At 43.9% G+C, this 24332-nt stretch overlaps 1 protein-coding gene across 1 annotated transcript in view; it reads right to left on the bottom strand.

Moving 5' to 3' along the window:
• htr2cl1 (5-hydroxytryptamine (serotonin) receptor 2C, G protein-coupled-like 1) overlaps positions 1 to 11621 on the bottom strand; it is a 34056-nt gene extending 22435 nt beyond the window's left edge. Inside the window, exon 1 of the mRNA XM_008289603.1 lies at positions 11207 to 11621. Coding sequence (XP_008287825.1) covers positions 11207 to 11621 — 415 coding nt within the window. The remainder of the gene's footprint in view (positions 1 to 11206) is intronic.
• Positions 11622 to 24332: the final 12711 nt, after the last annotated feature.

Here is a 24332-nt window from a genome sequence, read left to right as displayed (position 1 = left end):
AAAAAGGCTGACAAGATGATGAAAAGGATCCGACAAAAGGGAAATTATGACTAACAACTTATTGTAAAGACGAGATTTGACTTGACACAGTGTGGGACGTAAATAAGAGAACAAATCTACCACAGACAGGAAAGGATGTTGCTCAGGACAACAAACAAACAAGGAAGGCTTCAAGAAAAAAACAGTAGAACTAAAGTGAACGTGAGGAAGTGTTTGTTAATCTGAAGGAGGTTGTTTTTAACAGCGTGGACAAAGCCAGCTTGTACGAATGCAGGAGACATCAGCTGAGCAGGCCGTCCTCCTGAACCTCGTCTCATGTGGCCCAGATCACCTCTGAGCATCTGGATCTTGACTTGCCCTCAATGCATCTCATCTACACGAACGCCAGATGTGAACCTACATTATGTTTAGTACATGCAGCATATGAGGAAGCCCTCCACCTCATTACCACCACCCAGGTCGCCTCAGACAAGGCTACGGTCAACACAACAGATGTGTGCCGGGCATCTTCCAGGTGTGAAATAAAACGTTGACGGGTCGAAGAAAGCGCTCTCCCGACAACAGCGAGCGTCCTACTTAATACACCAGTTCATCAGCCGTGTGCCGAGCAGTTATTTAGCTCCCAGCGGGAAACAGAGGCCGACATTAGATAGAGTTCGTGGAGCTACAAGCGACCGGGCATTTTTTAAAGCGACGCTCTGTTGATCCCCGAGGGTGAGCTCCATTCGTTCCCGGGGAGCTCAAAGGTCAGAGCCGGTGCCAGTGTGATACCCTATGGAGCCGATAGCGAGCCAGTGTCTTGCCTCGCTGCTCTGCAGGGTAAACAGTTTGGGTCACAGGGAATAAAATCACTGTGTGCTATCACAGCACCGGGCCAACGCGCTGCAGAGCAGCCGGAGCAACAACACAAGAGGGAGAGCAGCTGAGAGAGAATTAAATCAGCACCTTTGCTTAAACGTTATTTTGCCGGCTGAACTGATCCCTTTGTGTTATTTAACTCACCTGTGAGTTTACCCCATGAGCCGCTCTCAGCCCACAGAGCCAGTTAGACACGAGATAAATCCAAATTTAGTTTTATCTACAGCTTTGTGTTGCTCCAAAGGTCAGGCTGTGCAGCTTTCTTTAAAATGTGCTGATCGTTATGAATAAAGAGAGAGAATAAAATCTGGGCTCAAAGGGTTAAGTGTTCGTTTACTCATATTCAGCATCACACCTTTACCTTTATTGTCACTCTGGCTCATTTCTGTCACCGTCATCTAAATACGATCAGATATTCCCGTCAGTGTTTCCAAACTGCATCTGACTGGAGCGTTTAAAGATGCTCGCAGACATTTGGTAAAGCCAGTCGTCTATATTTGTTTGTTTCTAAGAGATCTATCGCCTTAAAAACCGAGCAGTGCAGGATAAACACACGCTGAAATGTGATATGTAAGTGAAGAACATCACTGATTGTGCTTCGGTGCACCTCGGCCCGGCTTTATTTCCAGCTGTGTCAGCTCTCCAAAGAGGGCACATACTGCAGCGTCTGTCTCTCTGTGTCTTTCCACGCCTGCAGCTATTTATATGAACAGTCCTTTTCTTCACAGAGGACAAGACCTGCGGCCAAACACACACAGACACACACACAAACACACTCCTTGCTTAATTCCATCTCTGATTCGCAGCACAAATGCGACGCATGTGGAGTGAATCACGCGCTTGTTTGTGTGTGCGCTGAGTGGGAGGCAGCTTGCGTAACTTTTCAGAGGTCAAACACTTATTGGGGGCATTACATGACACACACACACACACACACACACACACACAGAAGGTGTTACTCAGCTAGCTGGCGGATGTGTTGGATTTTCTGGTAAACACACCGAGAGCTGCAGCACAACACTTTTTTTTTTCCCAAAATACCTTCGAATGAAACAGCACTTTGGGATCATCTTGCATTTTTAATAAGGTCTGATTTCCTGTCTCTCTTGGCAGCAATTAAACCTCCAAAACCTCATCGCTGTTCATCAAAATGACACATTTGGATGTTTTCTTCGATGAAAATAATCCCTTCATGGCCCAGAATGGTTGAGAGGTAGCTGTGCCTCCTTTAGAGGAGGTGGATCTGTGAAGTCCCACCTCTGTCGCTGCCACTCACTGCTGCTCTTTCACACCAGCTCCCCTTCATCACAGACGCTGTAAAAGTTAAGTACTTCAGCCGTACGTGTTTGAATCGGAAACCGTTTGATGGGATTAGTTTTGTAGCCCTGGAGGTCTGAAGGCATAACTGCTGAGTCATGATATGTTTTCAGGCACGTAAAAAAACATATCATGCTAACAAACATGGGGTCTTTAATATCTCAGCAAGACAACGAGACCCACAAGCCAATAAAGGCTGGAAACCACATATTGAACCACGTTAGCGATGCAACATATGTCACCAGACAACGTTTTCTTAGATGCATGGCTGTGTGTGAGTTAAACGACATGTCAGGAAAGACAAAAGAATACTTCTAGCAACTGGTTCGCTTTGCACAGAAGAAACACTGGAAACAGGTGGAAATATGTTGCACGCATCGATGCCCCAGTTAAAGGAATGTAGGTATCTCCAGACCTGGTTCACAGGTGGAAAAATGGAGCAGATGGATCGGTGCAATGTCGTCAGTATCGCATGTGTCATACCAGACCGTCATAGCCAGGAAGGAACTGCTAGACAAAGATCTTATTTACCAGCTGGGTTTTGTTCCAACCTTCAGCTCTGGTCATGAGCTCTTGGTAGCGCCTAAAGAATGAGCTGTAAGCAGCCAGAATGAGAAGCTCCACCACTCTGTTAGGAGGCTGGACATCTGGATGGAGGTGGAGTCGCTGCTTCTTTGAGTCAAAAGGAGTCAGCTGAGGTGGTTCAGACAGATGATTAGGATGAAATAATTGTGTTCTTTCTTTCAACCCTCACCTATGGTCATGAGATCTGGGTAATGACTGAAAGAACGAGATCACAGATACAAGCGGCCAAAATGAGTTTCCTCCGCAGGGTGGCCGGGCGCTCCCTTAGAGATAGGGTGAGGAGCTCACTCACGTAGGAGGAGCTCGGAGTAGAGCCGCTGCTCCTCCACATTGAAAGGAGCCAGCTGAGGTGGCTCGGGCATCTTTTCCGGATGCCTCCTGGACGCCTCCCTGGGGAGGTGTTCCGGGCGCGTCCCACCGGGAGGAGACCTCGGGGAAGACCCAGGACACGCTGGAAGGACTATGTCTCCCAGTTGGCCTGGGAACGCCTAGGGGTCCCCTCGGAAGAGCTGGAGGAGGTGTGTGCAGATCGGGAAGTCTGGGCGGCTTTGCTAGGGCTGCTGCCTCCGCGACCCGACTCCGGATAAGCGGGAGAAGATGGATGGATGGATGGAATTGTGTTCTTTCAGACGTTTTCTGGGCATGTCCAATTAGGAGGAGACCCAGAACTCATGGGGAGGATTACATATCCCATCTGTCCTGGGAATACCTCCCAGAAGAAACTGGAAAGTGTTGCTGGCTGAGGGACATCTGGAACGGCCTGCCACCATGACCCGACCCCGGATCAGCAGAACAAAATGGATGGATCGACGACTCTGTCAACAAAATCCACTTACAAGCACCTTGAAAGCTTTTTTAATGAGACAGTATTTCTTGGATGGATGTCGTAACTCTTGCTGACAGTATGAGGTTGTCCCTCAACCAGCAGAGACCTCCCACTAAGCAAATGTTTGACCACAAGACAACTTTAGCATTGCTCCAGTTATGGAAAGATTGCGGTTCAGGAATGTAGTTAACTTTCCACACTGCTACATGTAAACGTTCATTGTCTGTTGCAGATTTGTCCAATGCGAGTTTAATTTACGGGGAAATTAAACTGCAAGACGCGTGAATGTGATGCATAAAGCAGCCGAGTCATCTCGGAAATGAGACTAAGCCAGAACAGGATGAGGAAGCCCTTTCAGGAACCTGTACGCTGCGATACTGTCATCCATCTTCCAGTTCAAGGATCGTTAAACTTTACAGCTTCAGAATTAACGCACATCACAGCGGAAGCCTCTAAAAATCCTCTGTTTGATTAAAGACGTTCAATTAAAGCGGCGTCTTCTGAGTTCGTGCTGTTGTTTTAGAGAAGCGTGGCAGCGAGCCATCGACTGCCCCGAAACAACTCTGCAATACTTAATTTACTGCACTCTGTCTCACGAGCTGTATTTCATAGTAAAGATGCTCGTTATCTTGGAAACGCTAATCGTCTTCCTGATTCGTTAAAGCAGAGATGGCAGGCTGGAATCTGTGTGTTTTGTCAGTGGATGTGTTTGTAGTTTGGACTCGATAACTCTGATTGAGTCGACCATGAAGGTCATACAGTTTTATTTGTGTGTTTCTAATCCTCCCTCCTCTCTTTCTCTGTTGCTTCTCACTTTTTCTTTCTTACTTATCCACCCTGACCTTGTGTACATTAAAAATTCATCGAGCTTTGTTTGGCTGCTCACTTCATGTTTTGTTTGTGTGTTTGTTTGTCGGCAAGATTTCAGGTGAAAATTATTCAGCGAAGTTTATGTCAAACCAGCGAAAAACGAGCAAAATTCCTCACTTCATATATTATCAGTGTTTTATTATCGCTTCTGTGTTTTGTCGTGGCGCAAACAAAGAGCCGAGGAAGGAAACGAGCCAAACAAATCAAAATTACACCCCCTTGAAATGTGAGATACTCCTCAAGATGACAATTTGAATTAATGGAAAACACCAGATAACTGTTGAGAAGTAAAATGGAAAAGTTAAACACTGTCTGCACCAGGGAGCATGGGGTAATCACAACAGATAAAACTATTATTTGCTCCAACAGAAGATTTTCTTTTACATTTGAAAACAGGACAAGCTAGTCCCTATATTCGTTTTTTCTTGGAATAATCCCCTGACGATACGTCCCAAAGGTGACTCGAGTGACATCAGCAAAGCAGTTTATCAGATTTCACGCCTCACGACTGCAGGTGACGTTCATCTTCCACCTTGTTTGTCCAGTTTGTGCGTCTGGGTTTTGTCCCTCTGCTGCTGCCGTACGCGCTGCTCAGAGCCAACGGTGACATTTACAGGCTGCAGAAGACAAACGGAGGTCATCTGTTTGTCTGAGGGTGCTGTGTGTGTTCAGGTCGCCCGGAGCTGACATTTCTGGATTTATGAAAGAAACATGATTTGATTAAGACAATTAGAATCATTATCCCCCGTCTAAGAACATTTTTCTCGTCGTGTTTGTTGTGCTCCATTACAAATCGCCCGCCTGTGTGCTGGTTATTTTTAAAGTTTACTTGCATTTAAACATCTGGAAACAACAGCTCTGTGCGTCACCAGACTGTGTGTGTGTGCACAAAAAAGTTGCTAAATTACCACTCGCATCATCTTTCATCGTGATTATCATCATCATAATCACTGTCATCATCATTATTACCACAAACGGAACGATTCATTGTCAGTGTGAGAGCGCTCTGTGTCTGTCTGGTCTATCGCTCAGCCGGCCGCCGGGATCGATGCCGTTGAGCAGCGGTCGGATGGAGAACACTGCATCTATAGATCTGATCCTCTCAAGTGTGTGTGAGCATTTGTGTGTGTGTTTGCAGGGACCGGTGTTCTTTTGAGGTTGTGTACGTAAACGACGCTGCTTATCTGCGAGCTGGTGCATCTGTTTGTGAGACGGAGGGACAAAAAGATTCGTCAGCGTTTTTCTTTGTCTTTTTTTTTTCAGCGTGTTTGTTTGTGTGAAACATTGATTACGACTGTGAGCAATCAGCTTTAACTAACAGACAGGCACCGAGTGAGCAGGCCAGTGTGTCCGTTGACCATCCGCGGCCCATTAAGCAGCAATCAACCTTCCCCGTCCTGCTCAGTATTCCTGCAGGATGCCGGACGGTTCAACTGCAGAGGCATGAGTACAGCGAGTTGTGCCGAAGAAACTGCAGTAAAAGTAAAAACGAATGGAAATGCTCACATGTGTAGATCCACATCTGCATTTGTTCGGCTTGTAAGGAACAATTTATAGATCTGAGCTGATTCCAAGAGGTCCTCCAGCACTTCATTACTGCACATCCATAAAGTTGAGGGTTTAAAGAAGTTAACAGTCAGAGGCCTGCATGTCCCGACTTTAATCTTTAATATGGGCCAAAGTCCAAAAACCTGCAATACTGCGTTTCTCATTAACTCTAATGTCTTCCATTAGAGCCTCTCTGCTTTTGAGAGCAGAGGTTCTGGAGCTGGAGACCAGCTACTAAAGACTGCAGTGAAAGCAGCTTAATGCACACAAACAGTAAATAAAATAAAGTCAGTGGTGAAGAATGAACACATACGAGGCACTGCAGGGCGAAGCTAAAGCAGCCTGATGCTCTGTAAAGACTGAAGCTACTTCCACAACCGCAGTGGACATTAAGCAGCTCTGTAAAACCTGTGAAGCGCCCAAACACAAGCAGCAAGAACTGCTTTGTCAGTTTAAAGAAGCCTGAAAGAATTAAGCAGCACCTTTCTCGAGATTTTCACTTCATTCAGCTACTTTAATGGCCTCGTAAATGCTGCGTGTACTTCTACCCACATGATTTGTACATTTAGTTAATGAGCTGACATCTATGCTGCTACAGAAAACATGTTGTTTATAGAATGATGCTTTAAATCATAAAGATAAGGCTTTATGACTGGATTTATAGGACATTTTCATGAGCTGTGAAGTATTTTAAGAGCTGCAGGAGAGTAAATTATGAGTTTTAACAGTGATGTCCAGAGCCTTAGATCAGGACTAGGGCTGATCCAGGTAATTTTTTAACTGATTAGCTTTGACAAGAGCTAAACCTGAATCTTTATTTACATCTGCTGCCACACATGTTATTTTAATACTAGTGTTTTTCAACAATATCAATCAAAAATGTATAAATTGATCGTATAAAGTCAGCTTACTTCACATTGGTCACACACTGATATCGCAAATGCACGAAGACCGACGCACTCCACATTGTCAGACATTACATATCGTTACTGTGATACAAGAACGTTGCCCTAATTAATCCCAATTTAATCTAATATGTGTGTGCAAACACAATGCAACAGATAGTTTGGATACCTGGACCTTTCACTGATCCCTACTTGACCACTTCCACCCCCTAAGTAATCTTCTTATTCTTAAATCTACATTATATTGTCAATAAATGCTGATAGATCAGCAGCTGCATGTCACAGAAACACAGGAACTGAAATCATGTTCACTTTGCTAGCAGTTTAAAATGACGTTTCCTCTTTGCAGAAAGTTCAGCTAAAATACATCAGGGCTGCTAAAAACAAAAAAATAAAAATAAAAATTCCTCAAAATCCTGACTGGAATAATTCTCTGAATGTGCACAAACTCTAATTGAATCCACGTCTGGACTGTCAAAACAGCAAATCCGGCTTTCTCTGCTGTCACTCTGGATAAACAACGCACGCCGTTCGGCTCTCACGACGTCACAACGCCTCCTCTGAGAGACACAAGATGTCCACGTGTGACATCGGCTGATAACCGGGGAGATTTATCACCGTCACACACACAGAAATCTAAATTAAATCACGAGTCACTTATCAAATCATTAGCAGAGCATAAAACTCGGAGGACACGTGGTTTGTCATCTTCTGTCCAAGTTCTCACTGAGACAAATAATGGATCAAATTAACCACAGATTGGACGGCGGCTAATAAAACATCTTTTACATCTTTGTCTGTTATACTGCAGACTGAAATATGAACCTGAATCGTAGCCCTGGGACTTGGACTAAAGCCAATGCTCTGCAAACCTATTTTGTCAGGAAGCTTCAGCTGGAAACACGACTACAGGTGAATGCTGTTGTGTGCCTTATGGATGGCAGTGTTTGCTTAAATATCATAAGATAACCCCTCAGTGTTTACAGGCTGATAATTCAATTTGTTCTCACATGCGACAAATATTGTCGTTAATACAGTTTTAATTCACAAATACAACGGCTTCACGTGCAAACCTGTAAAACCTGAAGGTCCATTCCAACAATAAAACACTATCAGACAGGCCGGCTGTGTCAAGGGCAGGCGGAGCATCTTACAACACGTCATATATTTATCATTAGGCCCAAAGGACATGGTCTCCGCTGTGTAAAAAATACAACACATATATAACACAGACGTGAGACCTGATTGGCCTTGGATCAAACAGCATTGTTTGACTTGGACCTGCCTCTGAAGACGTTGAAGTACGGTGCACATGATCCCTGACCTCACTGCAACAGTTAAACATCCTCACTTTTCTCAAAATACGGATTAATCAAAACGCTGTTAATTTTCTGAACCCTCTGAGAGGTCAACACCATTCATAAGAGTCTGTAAAAACTGTGAGAACAAGATCCTTGGATTTTCAACTGTGAGATAGAAATCATCTGCAACGTGGTGTTATTGGTATAGTCACCAAATCGAAGCTAAAAACGTTTTGTCTCATGTAAAATTCACCAAAAACAAACCGTTTGCTTTGACCACATTCTGCAAAAAATACCACAACTGTGAAGTACGGTGGCCCAGAAGTGTCACAACAAAACAAAAGCCACAACAAAACACAATCAGCCACAACACTACAAAATAAGCCGCAACACAACACAACAGCTGCAACAGAAGTTGTTTATTTTTTAACTCGGAAGTTATACTGTGAAGTACAGAACCACACGAAGTGGGCAGAAGCCAGAGATTGTTGGAAACAACTCGAAAGTAAGTAAAATACTGATGGCAAATAGTGTCCATTAATCTCGGTATGCGCTGTTAAAGCGTTTGTTAACTTTGATTTACAAATACAGAGTCACTGCTTGTTTGACTTGTTAATGCGAACACTTCCGTTGCAAACAACTTCTGTTGCAGCCGTTGTGTTGTGTTGCGGCTAATTTTGTAGCGTTGTGGCTTATTGTGTTTTGTTGTGACACTTCTGGGCCACCGTACTGAAGCCATTAGTGACTCGGCTGTGATTAACAGTAATGTGATAAAAACTCGAGGGCTTTTCAGTTGAACTCGGCTGAACTGCAGGTCGTGTTCACGCAGACCAGATAAAAAGACAAGCATGGAAACAGATTTAAAATGGAAGTAGTACAATATCTGTATTTTTTTTTCCTCACCCGATGGTGCTACGAAAAATGTGGTACGCTGATTCCACGTGTTTAAAAATTTTGTAAATTAAGCAAAAATATTCCAGAATTTAAGATTTGTGACACCATACAGTCAAATGTATTCACACACTTCCTTTAAAGAAAAGGCAAAAATCACATTAGTCACTCAAATAACTAGAAACTGAAAAATGTAATGATAAATAAAAATTTGCTAAATTATAATTTAGTGAAATAAGACGTTGCTTTTGAACTGTGGTTGAAAAAAATAATTTTAAAAAAACAAAAACAAACAAACAAAAAAACTGTCTTGGACAAATTAAAGCAGTTTTTTTTTTAATTATTATTTTTTAAATTCTTATATTTCTGTTGAACCACAATTCAAAACCAATGTCATGATTGCCATTACATTTTTTTAAAATGTATTATTACTTTTGTTAATTTCAGTGACAGCTGTTTTTTTCCTTCTTTAATGGGAGGGTATTTCTGAGTCATCCCTCCTTCTCGTCCTGGTTGTGCTGTTTCCGCAAAGATGCAGGATTTGATATTGCAGAAAACAAACAGCTCAAAACGTGACAGGAGTAAACAGCCAGAACCCTTGTTGGTGTTTAGAGGGTTAAATGGGGATCCAGATAGCTGCAGACGTAGCATCAGCTGAACACTCTCAGAAAATTCAGAGATTTTCTGGAAATCAGTGAAGTGAGTACTGACAGATTAGCGTCACTGGAAACTGAAAAGGTCAACATCTGTTTACCTGAAGAAGCTGTTGTCAGCTCTGAGATCGCTCGTCTGATGGTGGCATTTACAGTAAGAAACGTACTTCTGCTCGGTGTTAATGTAGAGACGCGGCTGCGATGTTAGAAGACGACAGACTTTCTTTAATTAATGCTTTTGCTCAACATCAGAGAGGAGCTTCAACACACAGCCTTCGATATTACAGCCCACCATCCTGTTACACTGATGTGGGCGTTCATGTAGAATCCTGGCACGGACGCTGTGAGCAAGAACAGCAGCCCATAGCTGCTATGATATTGCAATTATCAAGCTGGCACCCTTCGGAGCTTGAATCACGTACAAAATAACAGTGTGCAGTGTGTCGGAGAAGCAAATATCATTCCAGTAATTGCAGCAAGAAATGTTTTTGAAATAATGACAGGGCGCGCGTCACAGTGAGCTGGCAGCAGCTGGAGAGTAGGTGGAGGCCGGAGATCAGGGTACAGACAGCACCCAGGATGGTTTAGATATTAGGTGAGATTTATGAGCGTCTATCTGTTTTTTAGGATTAAAGTAGGGCGCTGTGGAGAAATCAATAATCACCGGCGCTCAAGCAGCTCTCACTGTGCAGAACAGAGGTGGACAGTTTATTTGTCTATGTGCATTGCGTGCAGGTAACGCTCTGTCTTTGACGTTCTTGCAAGAAACGACCGCTCGTCCTCACCATAAACCTACATTTTCTTATTTACCCAAAGTGGTTTCTGGACTTGCAGGTTGCATTGATTTTATTTAGGATAATTCACAGATTGACATTGTTAACTGTTGCTTGACTCTTCGGTTGAAAGACGCTCGAGATGCAAAGACACTGTTCTTTGAATAGGAGGCTATTATTGAAAGTTTAGCCATATTAGTGAGGCAGCTTATTCACAGATATTCCCGGTAATCAGAGGATAAAACCTACTGACTTAGAGGACTTTTTTTGTAAATTTCTCTTGGAGATGAATAAAGTATCTATCTATCTATCTATCTATCTATCTATCTATCTATCTATCTATCTATCTATCTATCTTTTCTTCCAGCACCACCTTGAGGTTGACATATCTGACTTTTAGTGGTATTTCACAACAACTACTCTATAATTTCCTTCCGTGTCTCTTATTTGTAGACTTTAAACAAACTGTCTTATTCATTCATGCTTTATGGTTCTGACAGAGAATACTCTTAGACTTCTTGGTACTGTATTGTGTTTACATGTGCAAATGTGTGTTATTGACCAACAAACACTCATCTCAGGGTTAACAAAGGGGGTGTTTCTGGTTGTTAATTAGGTGTTTGTTGATCACTCTGATCATACTTGTTGCGGAGCTGTTTTCTGTGTGCTGATGACTCACCGTACAGGATGTTGATCAGGGAGATTGGCATGACCAGGATGCCCACGAGCATGTCCGCCACGGCCAGCGACCTCAGAAAGAAGTTGGTGGCGTTTTGGAGCTTCTTCTCCAGCGACACCGCCAGGATCACCAGAATGTTGCCGCCAACCGTCAGCGCGATGATGACCAGTATGAGCAGCGCCGGCCAGTTCTTCTCTTTCATCACCGCCCTGCTGACAGACTCCTGGGTGCTAGAATTGTCCAGACCGAAACTCATGGCGGCTGCGCCTCCACCTCCACTGCTGCCCCCCAGTCCGATCCCCCATGGCAGGGTTTGGTTGAGGTCCAGGGGGCTGTTGCTTGGCCAGGCCCCGACCTCCAGGGAGGAGGTGGTGGTGCCGAACCCGCCAAGAAGAGCCCGTGCAGGGCCACCCATTCCAGAGAGAGATGGTTACGCTGCTGGAGGTTTAAGCAGGACAGACTCCCTTTGCTTGAATTCACCCTCTTCACCAGCAGATGGAAGGAGCTGGTGAAAGAGATGCACTCAGCATGGAGGGAGATATTATAACAATAAGGGCTGACAAAATGGGATCTGGGGGAAGGGGAGAAAACGGGGTAGGAGCAACTTGGGGGACGGGGAATGGCGGGAAGAGGGGACAGGGAGGGCTGAATCTCGAGTGTTCTGGAGTTTTTATTGTGGTATAATAAAGCCTTGCTAGCTGCAAACAGCCTCAAACTGTTCTCTGAGGTTTAAATTTCCCATTTTATGCCAACAAGTCATTGGCGAAGAGTTGTCAAGGTTTACTGTCAGCACAAGTGTCCAGGGTTCAGCCACACCTACCCCCAGATGGAGCTGAGACTTTGAGAGTTCCTGATTTAGAACAGGAAGTTGGTTTCGTCACATCCATGGCTGATGCCCGCCGTCCTCCTCAGTCCACCCAATCACTGCCGGTTGCTTTGCCAAAAGGTTTATCAGTCACTTTCAAAACCGGCATCCGGCTGTAAGCGTCGCTGCTGCATCCAGGATGTTTATCCAAGTGGCTTTTCTTCTTCCAGATCAGAGCTGATGATCAGGAGGAACTGTGGAACGAACCAATAAAGAAAGAGGTCAGATTGTTTTGTTTAAAGTTCCTCTTTGTACAACGTTCACCTCATTCATCATGTGTGAATAAATCAAAGCGCCCTGCCTTTATCCCTTACTGTCTTCATGTGTTTTGCTCTGTATGATATATTCTCGCTCTCCACTTCCTTCTATAGCTGCTGTGATTGATCTTTCCGACCTTCTCATCCACCACTCCTGCCTTTCCTCCCTCTAACTTTCTGCGTTGGCTTCTTTAAATCTTCTCTTCCACCTTCATGCATTTCTTCCTCCCTCATCAGCCATCCATCAACCCACCCACTCAATCCTTCTTCTTCCCTTCGTTTCTTCGCCGCCTTCGTCCTTGCTTCCTTCACCAGACTAATTTATGATATCGTCTGCACTCCTAATAAAGGTTTGGGAGGCAGCATTATCAGTGTCAAACACTATTGTCATTTTAAATAAACCGGGGGAGATAAAGTGAGGCGGAGGCTTTGATGTGTGTGCACCGGCCGTCCTCTCTATTTACCCTTAACACTCAGACTGCTCAGTGATTTAGCGCCTCATAAATGTCTTCAAGGCCAGGTGAAGGAATCAGAGGAGTGTGTGTGTGTTTGTGTGTGCATGCAGATGTGTTTGTGTGTAACAGTACGACAAAGCGTGAAAGGCTGTGAACACCAATGAGATGTTGTTTTTTTGAATGCGTGGGAATGTGGGCATGTCTAAGAATGAAAAGTGAATGGGTGTGTGTGCTTCCTTTTGAGTTGTTTTTTCGTTTTGTGTGCATCTGTGTCCATGTGTGTGTGTGTGTGTGTGTGTGTGTGTTTGAGATAAAAAGCAGCACATCTCCAGACGGACTCAGGCCTGCAGCTCACATAGTGAAGTGGGCGGTGAGCCGGCGATAATATCAAGGAGAACAGAACAGTGTGTGTGTGTGTGTGTGTGTGTGTGTGTGTGTGTGTGTACATGTTTTACTCATTGCTATACGCACAATCAATAGTGGAAGCCCTGCTTTGCATTTGTTCACTGTGTGGGCATGCTAACATTCGTATTGCTTAATGTGTGTGAATGTACTCATTTGTCACCGTTTTGTTTGTGTAAATTACAGTGCATGCAAATGAACGGTCGAGGTGTGATCGTGTGCAAACAGTAATTCATTCAGATTATTAATGTGTGTGTGGGCAGATGCATTGTCTGCTCCTGGTTGTGCTGTTTGTAACAAGTCCTAACACATAAACCACAGTATAAAACACACCGTTGTCAAAGCGACCGTCACAAAAATGATTCTTATGACTTCTGATCTGCCGCTTCCAGTTAAAGAAGCCATGATGTACTGTTTGGGGGGCTTGTCCCTTTGCTTTAATGTGTTATATAGCTGCTCAAACACAGAATGACGAGGCTGCCACTGTTATTTACTCCTCAGAGCTGCTTCTACAAAGACTCCGCCACGAGGAAAACACACCACATGTTCTGCTGTTGGCTGCAAGAGTGAACACAAGAGCTTTCATGCACTGCCAACATCTGAGAAACTAAAGCTCCAATGGATGACTTCTCTTTAATAGCAACAACCCCACAACAACAGGAAAACCAATAGTGTTAGCATTGTTCTGCAGCTAATGTGGCTAACGTTAGCATGTTCAGAGGTCAGAGGTGTTGAACATGTAACGCTGAGGGACATTCAGAGATGGTAGAAAATTTAAAAACAGATTTGAGATGAATAAACAAGGACTGGGTGGGTTGCTGTGTTTTCATGCCACCTTCTGTGCTTCAGTGCAACCTAAACTCATGAGGCTTTTTGTTCACATTTCCCTCATGATGCAGGTAATTTCAAAAATGGTATTGCATGAAAACACTGCATGTCGTGTGACGTAATGACTTCTACAGGAATCACTTCTTGCTCTGAGCTTGATTTGGTTTCTAATGTATCTCAGTAAACTCTGGGATTTTTTTAGCAGCTCACAGCTCTTAGAGGGCTACGCCTGAATTCATAGACTCTGGGGTTATAGTATATAACTAATGCTGAAGACTGAGCGTTTCAGGAGAGAGGCCTTAAAGGAACAGGAAGTGAAATGGAACTGTGAGAAAAATAATGTGTTGTTTGAACATTAAAGCATGTAAACATATTCTAGTGGGCCTCAAAATGTCCATTAATTAACCTGTAAATGGGCAGAATATGATCGCTTTAAGTGAATCGTTTCATTTTAGGGAAATGGGTTTGCTCATTTTCTTGCTGAAACTAAATGAGAAGATCAACACCACTGTTAGGTGAACACAGCGATTCATCAAACGAGCCGTGATGTTTGTGCAGCATGTCAGCTGGTTGGAAAGCTCGCTGTGATAACGATACATTAGGAAGACACTGGGCGCAGCATGCATTACAGTTATCTTCAGTTTTCATATTCTTTAAGCGTTTCTACCAGCGATAGCGTCTGAGCAACGACTGGGAGACTCCTGTTGCATTAAGATAGAGATCTATGGTGCTGCTCTGAGAAGCTTTCTGTAAACAGGAACCAAACTAAATTAAATGTCCAACATCATTCCAAGTCATACTTCATCGTGCATTATATTTAAGTATAATAGTGGGCAATAAAACTAAACTTTGCACTCGTTAATTGACCCGTAACGTCTCTTATAATCACAAGCTGTAAACCATTTTACATCCGTTTGCAGTATTTATGGATCAAACAAACAGCACGCTGGCTTTGGAGTTGTTGGTTGGTATAACGTGGGAGCTAGTTTTGCTTATATATGTAATGCAATGTTACATACGCAGTCCACAGTGCATGAGGATATTAAACCAGGTAGCTGCTCCCCCTGTCTCCAGTCTGAGCTAATTGTTTCCGGTCTTCTCCAATAAACTTTAATGTTTGGTTAAGTTTAGGAAAGGATCTACTTTCTACTAATCAGTACATAAACCTCGAGTTTTGAATTTGCATCACAGGAAAAATGGATTGTTTGAAGTTTGAAGTGTGAAGCTGACTGCTGAGGACAGTTCTGGATGCAGGAACATCATTTTCTTTCCCACTCAAGCTGCTTTTCCCAGCATTACCCATCATTCATAGCACAACCTCAGTTTTAAAGCGCCTACCATCGTTCCTCTGCTTCTCGCTGGGCTTTAGCTCAGTCCAAACGGGGCCATAAATTAAGCCTTGAAAAACCAGGATAAATCTCCTTTTTAGTAACAGGAAGCTCACGGTGCAGAAGAGGCTTCAAACGCTTTCAGTCGCAATTCATTGATTATTTGTCTTGGCCTGGTCGACACTGGAAAAAACAGGACAACGCTAAATCAATAAGACCGTGCCGCTTCTTAAGACGAAATCCAATAATGAGGCTGATGTATGCATGATTGCAAATGATGGTAAACAGCCCGATAATAAGGTCTGGCTGAACAATCAGCAAAGCTACACTTAGGAAAACAATGTCAACTACCTTAAATCAAGACAATGAGGAATTATACGTGTGAATATGCACACAAAGGAATGTGTTTATCACCTCTGAACTGCTCAGTGTGTAACAGACAGCAGGCTTCCTATCTCCTCCACTCAGGCAGCGTATCAGCGTCGTTCACAGGAAACTAAACAGCACTGCAGGCGAGCCATTTAACCGGTCTGATAAAGCAGCACTTATACCACAGGGAGGCAGGACCGAGAGGAGGATGGAGGGAGGAAGGTTAGACAGAGAGAGAGGGTAGAAGAGATGAAGGAAAAGTGATTGAGAGGAGAGGAAATGGATGAAATGATGAAGGAAGCGATCATCATTTCTCATGTATTCTTCTAGTTTTAGCTTTGCCATGTTGTGAGGGTGTATTCTAACCCAAACTATGATTACATTCTACACCAAGTTGTTCTGGTGCCTAAACATGACAAACTGTGAAAATGAAGCTTGAGTCTGAAAATATTGTTCCAAACAGAACATAAATCCAGTCTCCGGAGTCAAAGTCAGGTTGGCCGACGGGGTACAAATGAGCTGCATAAACACAAACGAGCTGCATATACATGAAGAAAAAGAAAATGCTGCATATCTGGTCACACAACGGAAGTGGCCCAGGCCTCTAGGGGCAGTAGTGAGCTTTTCACCTGAGAGGCAGACAACGGTGAGCGAGACGAGTCACGTTAGTTGAGGGAAAAGCTGCATGAAAAGGTATGTGTTCTCTGGTCTCCGTGGATAAACATAAATAACAACGAGAACACAGGGAGACGGCAGTAAAACACCCCTTTAGCACCCATCCATTTTCTATACACCGCTTAATCCTCAAGAGGGTCGTGGGGGGCTGGAGTCTATCCCAGCTGACTCAGGGTGAAGGCAGGTTCACCTGGACAGGTAACCAGTCTATCACAGGGCTACACTTAGAGACAGACAACCAAGCACACTCACATTCACACCTACGGACAATTTACAATCACCAATTAACCTCAGCATGTTTCTGGACCTTGTGGGAGAGAACCTTGGGTCCGGAGAGAACCCACGCTGCACGGGGAGAACATGGAGACTCCACCCCCACCGGGACGCGAACCGGCAACCTTCTTGCTGCGAGGCAACAGTGCTACCAACTGCGCCACCCTGCAGCCCCCCAGATAACCACAGTGATTGAAAAGCTAAACACTTAAAAACTGCCCCTGGGGCACTTCCGTTGTGTGACTGGATCTGCAGCGTTTTCCTTTTGCAGCTCGTTTCTGTTTATGCAACACATTCATGTAAATGGCAGAAAAACTCTCTTTTTAAGGGCATGTTTCAGGATGCCATAATAACTGATGTTTGTAGTGACGATCAGCTGATCGGCCACTCAGCTGGGTGCGGGCGAAGACCTTGCTTTTGACGCGCTGAAGGTATGAATGTCCAGGCCATATCTGCTGTCGGGTGACGTTCCCATTTAATCCAACTTGGGTTTACAAAAAATAAAGCATGCTTACTTGACGGTAGACGATGGTTGAGGTGATGATGAGCCTACAAGCTGTGACAGCGGTAAAAACCGTCTGATCTCCCCGTCACCCATACATGATTACCTGGCCCCTAACATCTGTGCAATAAATAAACTTCCCCTGCCACGCCAAGCTACGCTGCAACCTGTGGTAGACAGTCGCCACACATAACTAGCACCTACAATGTCCTTTTAGTGTTACGTAGCATTTTGTTTGATCCTCTTCTGCATCTGATATTCCTCTTTTATTTTGTTGATCCATCCCAGTTTGAATCAGAACTGTGGTACAGAAAATCGACAGTAGGTCCTGCAGTGAGGGAGTCTCTAAATCTATAAAAAGGAGTTTTTCCTCCCCACTGTGCTGCTCAAAGGGAATCGTTTGGACTTGTTGGGTTTCTCTCTATGAGGTAATAATACGATGTGAAGTGCATTGAGCTAACTTACGCTGCCAAGTTGTAAATAAACACCGGCACATTGAACACATTTTAATAGGACATAAGTGTTTTTAGAAGAAGAAGAAGAAGTCGTTAACTGTGCTATCATGTCCATGTGGTGCTTTTTATATGCTAGAAGACATATTATGAGCAAAATAAGTCAAGAACACAGAATTAGACTTTCAGGATTGACGGGAGAAACAACGAGAGAAAGGTTGGTGAGATAAAAGAAAAGTGATCAAGAGGAGACAAATGGATGATGAAGGAGAGCAGAGGAAGAAGACACGCAAAGTCTGAGGCGGCCAAAACATAACTGATCACTCGACTCCACGGGGCGGTAGCTTGTTATCCTAAAAGCCATCATCATTTTCATTTAATCTTCCAGTTCTGGCTTTAAACCTGACTCGACAACGCACAGTTCATTAGCTTCAACCCGACGATTAGATGCGGCCCGTGGAGTGAGTCCACGCTTGTCCCGGCGAAGCAAACACATCATCTGTAGATTATAATTGGTGTTGTGACTGTAAAACATCCACCGCTCTGCTTCCTGGAGAGCTGCACAGATCTACGGCGGGAGGCTCACAGAGGATCACGCCGCCGAAGCCTAGTTAAGGCGCAGATGTCGCCGCCGTCGCTTTGCTCCTCACCGCGGGGACAAATTGCTGCTGCACTTATGTTTGTTTAAGCCATTTCTGCTCTGCGAGATAAAACAGTGGAGGGTGGCAGGAAAACGGGACGGGAGGATTTTCTTCTTATTAGACCGCCCTACAAAAGCAAACACCGAGTGCTTCCTTTGTGTGGTTTGAGGCTTAACACTCGAGGGTTTGTATTTCACATCCGTAAACCAGCTCTAAATGCTGTTAAATGGTTAAATGTTAGGTTCTGTGAAAACAATGCCCGGCAGCGGGGCAGCAGATGGTTTGTTCCTCGGCTCACACATGTGCTTCTCCTGCTATGTGGGCTGCTTACGTGGACGACGAACGGGAAGCGTTGGAACGACGGACGCTGTGGACACAAACCATGAAAACTAATCCTGACAGCTTTCAGCGTTGTCATTGTTCCTCCTCAGAATCGGTTTATGGTTGTGGCTTCATTACTCGAATATTATCGGTTGCTATTGTGAAGCTGAGAGTAGTTTACAGAGCAGAGCCGGTGTGCTCGAGCTGCAGCGAGAGGGGATGCTTCATAGATGTTCACTTTCTAGAGCTACATCTGAGACATTTTAGGGCTGGAAGGAATCTTAGGATTAGTTTTAGAGGTTGAATCAACAACCAGAGACACTTTCAAGCTCAGATTTTACTTTGCTGCAGCGAAAAATGGCCGACTGCAGAATGATTGTACAGCTTATTTACACTGTGGACGTCTCCACCTTCCTAAAACAACCCGGCACTGGAGGCTACCAAAACTATTTTTCTGTCTAACAGGGGAGCTTCACCTTGCAGGTAGTACTTCATTGAGAAAATCTGCATCGGAAATCATTACAGCTCTGTGGTTTTCTGTTTCTCTTTCAGTTAGACACTCGTGCTAAAACGTGAAAAATGAAACGCATCACTTGAAGCGCAGCAGGTTCTTTTTTCCCGGTGAAAGAACCCACACGTATTTAAAAACAGAAAAAGTGACATGAGCTGCAGCTGCATGTCGTCCTCAGCCTCTGAGACAACAACACGGTGAGAAATGACAGCAAAAAGCCCAACGCTGATGTGACGCATCACAAGTTCAACTCTGAAGCCGCTTTAGTCAGAATTATTGAGCGGTTTGAGTTCTGCAGGTGTTCTGTGGGAAATGTGTGTTATCGAAGTGATGAAGGTGCAGCGGAAGGAGGACGGAGAAGGAAGGAAGGTGTGAATTACAGCAGGAAGAGAAAAGAAGGAGAGAGAACGTAAAGTCACAGAGCGAGAGGGAAACAGTGTCCTCACGCTATCAGTGGATCTGGTCTCTTACCTCTCGTCGCCTCTGCGATCGATGCGCTCGACCTTTTCTGCTGTTTTCTGTTACCGGCAGCAGCGAGTCTCTCCGACGTGACCTCTCGGCTGCGCTCTCTCTCCGGCGGTATCAATCCCTCTGTCATCTGTCACTCCACACCTCCGGAGCCACGGATCAGCAGCATCCATCTGCCTGCACAGAGACGGGGAGGGAAAGAAGAAGAGAAAGAAAAAAAAAACAGCAACTTTGACTTTTGATGCTCTTTTGTGAAACATTTCAGATCAAAACGGAGGTAAAAGTGACCGAAAACCTCCTGAAACCACACACACTCCTACACACACCCACACAGCAGCAGCTGAACGCACCATTAATCTGCAGTTCTTTCATACAACACACTCACACATCCTCCACATCCAGGAGCTGGATTAGATGTAGCAGCAGGAAAAAAATAGAGCACAGAAGGAAAGTTAGCAAAGTATAAATATGAGATGGAGTAAATAATGAAAATTTCAACTGTGTGAAATAAGAGACGAAAACAAAAAAGGTGCTGAATGATTATAGGATGAAGAACTCTGAATGTTTTTTTTTAATTTAATAGGAATTTTCCTCAAAAAATTCAGTGATTTGCAACTGCTGACAGGAAACATAGAAGTTACACACATTTGTACTGATGGTGGAAACGTATAAGTTATTAATGTTCAGGAAAATACAAGATTCACTGTTTTTAAAGAGAATAACAGTCCCTTTATTCTTCAATGTTTTAACTTGGAGGGACAAATGTGCGTGTTGTAAATATTGAGGAGGATGTCTGTCTGTGGTTGCGTTCGTTCCTCATTTGCGTCCAGATGCTGAACTTTTAATTTTGTTTTCCATCTAAAACGATAAATTCAAGCAACCTTGATAACATTTCAGTCGCAAACTTTAGTATAAAAGAAGGCAAATGCACATATTGGACTATTTTGAAGGCATCTGACAAACATTAGTGAGTTTTACTTTAACTGTTGTGATGATGAACATCTTTTATTTACATTTTCTCCTCATTAATGGAGCAGACTTTGCCTAAAAAATAAAAAGGCTGCACTGTTTGACCACCGCGGTATACTAAATAGTATCTTAGCCACAATATTTATGGTTGATAAATGGCCATTTAATATATTTAAATTGCTTAATTCATGTGTTTTTAGTTGTTGGAGTCCACGGCTAAGTCCCACAGAGACCCTGATCGTTGAGGTTAAGTCCTGTTGCTGACCTGCCTCCGAACCCTCTTAAGCAGCTTTCCTACTGTGTCACAGTTTCATCTTCCTGTTAGCAAATACCAATATTTCAAAACAAGATTCTTTCTATATGCAATTTAGGATGTTGGTTAGCTTTATAAGAAGGGCGACGGCATCGTAATAAAAGACATTAATAACAAATGCTCCTTTCCCTGAACATCAGTTGGAGTTTGATCATATTTGCTACAGAGGACAAAAACAGAAAACTCCATTTTTGTAGATTTTCAGAAAACTTATTTTATTTTGTTGTTGGCTTGAGTTAATATCAATCAAACTGAAGCTGAGTGGATTTGACTCAGTAGAAATGACAAACACAGAGAGAACTTAAGTTTGATTGATATTGTCTCGGGGAAATGATGGAAAAGCAGGTTTTCTGAAGGTTTGTGAAGACGGAGGAATCTGTTTTTGCAAATGAACTCTTCATATACTGAAATGATGGACGTTTAAAAAATAAAAAGTCTAATGAAAAAGCAAGTCGAGGTCACCTGAGTGACAGAAAAGCTACAGAACTGTGACAGAAGTGGCTCCGTGGCGGCTACTCTACGCTTTCTTTTTTATAAAACGTCATAAAAACGTTACGAGAACACGTCGAGGGACTTCAGGGCAATATTGCTGCAAGATGTTGGAATCATATTAATGAGCCTCCAGAACGGTGCACCAATCATTCCCCGATGTGCAACACTGACGCTATCTGACGTGGTTTCTCCAACAAAGATCCCAGTTTGTGCCCCCGTGGCCAGAGTCAGACGGATATGGATTGTGTTTGAATGTCACAGGGGTCGTTTCCATCAGCGCAGCCGTTAAGCCACGAGGCCACCTAATGGACTGCACAGATGGAGAACCATTACGGGAACAAGACGGATGGGCTGGGTGGAGCTTGTGAGGTGACAGCTACAGGAGAAGAGAAGCTGACCTACAGTGTCCTGACTGACAACAGCAGGACGAGGAGCTGCAGTTAAGGAATGTCAAATCAATAAACTTCTGTGATTTAGCTTAATAACCAAATGCAGGAACAGACAGAGGCAATGAGAAGAGAGAGGAACCAATGTTGCTGCAATGTTCTTACGTTTCTTTACAGCGCTGAGCTACATTTCCAATAAACAGGCAAATCAATATGTTTATCAATTAAACTGAAAGAAGGAAAATGAAGACACAGAGAGAAAAGTGAATAAAATGACCAGAGAAAGAGCTGAAGAGAAGGAGAAACGAGGCAGATCTCCATCCATCCCTGAAGAGAGATTCAAGCGAACGAAAGGCTTAAAGAACCGTTACGAGACGTATTTGACATGTTGTGCAACAAGAGAAAGAGTGAAGGAGTCCTCAACGGTTTGATCGTTTTAGGGGCAAATGATGCAACGAGCTGGACAGAAGACTCCCTGTGACGGAGTGTAGACACTGGACTGTGGTGGAGAAGAGCTGAAGAATGATGCAGTGAGGATCTCAGTTAAAGGACACATGGACAGGGTTTTAAAAAAGCAAAATGACCTCAGCTACATTTGCTAACCACATTGCTTTAGCTTGATGATAAAAGAGCCATTCATGTGGTGTTTAGATTTATTTCTCTCCAAATGCAACATCTGAACAGTTTTTCTTGATATCCATCCATCCATTATCTATACAATCCTCACTAGGGTCGTGGGGGGCTGGAGTCTATCCCAGCTGACTCAGGGTGAAGGCAGGTTCACCTGGACAGGTCACCAGTCTATCACAGGGCTACACTTAGAGACAGACAACCAAGCACACTCACATTCACACCTACGGACAATTTAGAATCACCAGTTAACCTCAATATGTTTCTGGACGGAAGCCGGAGAACCCGGAGAGAACCCACGCTGCACGGGGAGAACATGGAGACTCCACGAGGAAGAGTCCGGGTGTCCTCACCGGGACGTGAACCGGCAACCTTCTAGCTGTGAGGCAACGGTGCTAACCACTGCGTCACCTTGCAGCCCTTTCTTCACAGAAAAAGAAAAAAAAAAAACTGATGCAGCAGATTCAGAATCAGCGAGTGAAGCTGCACATAAACTTGTTTGCTTTTTCATTCATGAGTGGAAGCATCAAACGACAGTTCACAGTGGATTGTCTTACAGCTCAATACTTTAGTTTTGTAAGAAGCACTTTTGTGTGTTATTTTACTTTTCTGAATAGTTTGGGGACGTATGCTTGTTAATGAATGATCCATCTGTGTATCTGTATATCGCAGATCATCTAAAATGGTAGATGGACTTGTCAGAGTTAAGATGTTCTGCAAATGTTTGTGTTCAACACTTCAGGCTTTGAGTGTTGGTATATTTTACTCTGCATGTCCACCAACATCTTCAGCAGGAGCCAGGATCAGCAGCTAAACCCAAAGCAAGCTGGATGTGAAGCCTCCTCTCTCAACTAAATGGAAAACTACATCACCATGGGCATTAAATAATAAGTGATTAAATATGCTGCAAATACAAGCTTTTTATGTTATTTAACAGTCATTCTGGCTATGTGCACTAACTGCACTGTGGCCGGTTTAGTTTAGTTCATCTAGAGATAAGATGGGGGACGTTTTATTTCCTTCATGTCCCTTCAGCTGGAGGAAGATTTCAGTTTGATTGGCTGCAGCTGCTGGCAGTGAATGACACAGTTCGCCTGGCCAAGTCTAAAGGTGACACAATCCATTCACCAGCATTTCTAAAGCTCCCACGTTAGCATGTTCCAGGTTGTTGGTTGAAAAAGTATAAAACTGGTGTGTTGTGGCGTTATGGGCTTTTCTGAGCCCGTCTATTTCTTGGTCAGGTGCAGCAGCATCCTGCAGTCTCCACAGGTTGCCAAGCAACATCACAGCATCGCTAACGTGAGCTAGCCCCCTGCGTTAAGCTGCCCGTCTCGACAAGGAAGTAAATAAGAGCATCACGTGTTAAAATAGGTTTGACTTGTAATGAAGTTCTCTAATTGCTGGTGTTGTTTCTTCGTCTTTACCTACAACTGATTCCAAACAGCTTCTCTCACAGCGTTAGTGAAACACCACAGGGTGGCCCGAGAGATAAATCGACTCATTAAAAAACAGAAACACCGCAAACATCTGAGGTGGGAATCGGTAATGAGATGTAATGATGTGTCGGCGTTATTAATCCTGAGACGTCGTCCTCCTAAATGTGGTCGCATTAGGCTGCTTGGTGCAAAACAGCCGCAATTACGTTTCCTTTAACTGAAATTTTTATATATTCAGAAGCCGACTTGTGCAAGAGTTTAATAAAAAAAAATAGAAATAAAAGAAACCGCAGAGAGGCGGGAGAGTGAGTCAGAGACGGGAAGAGGCAGCGAGAGGACGTAGAGCGAGAGAGAGGCAGAAGGTTGAATGTGTTTAAAGAGTCGGAGCGGTGAAGTTTATGCTCTGCTGGATGATGTAAAGGCCATTAACACAGAGCTGCTAATGTGAGACCACATAATCCCTCCATCTGTGTGTGTGTGTGTGTGTGTGTGTGTGTGTGTGTGTGTGTGTGTGTGTGTCACTGGGAGGGGGAGGGGGGGAGGCTGAGTGACA

This window comes from Stegastes partitus, unplaced genomic scaffold (genome assembly GCF_000690725.1).
Source record: "Stegastes partitus isolate 25-593 unplaced genomic scaffold, Stegastes_partitus-1.0.2 Scaffold625, whole genome shotgun sequence".
NCBI lineage: Eukaryota > Metazoa > Chordata > Actinopteri > Pomacentridae > Stegastes > Stegastes partitus.
This window is presented reverse-complemented; position numbering and strand designations above follow the sequence as displayed.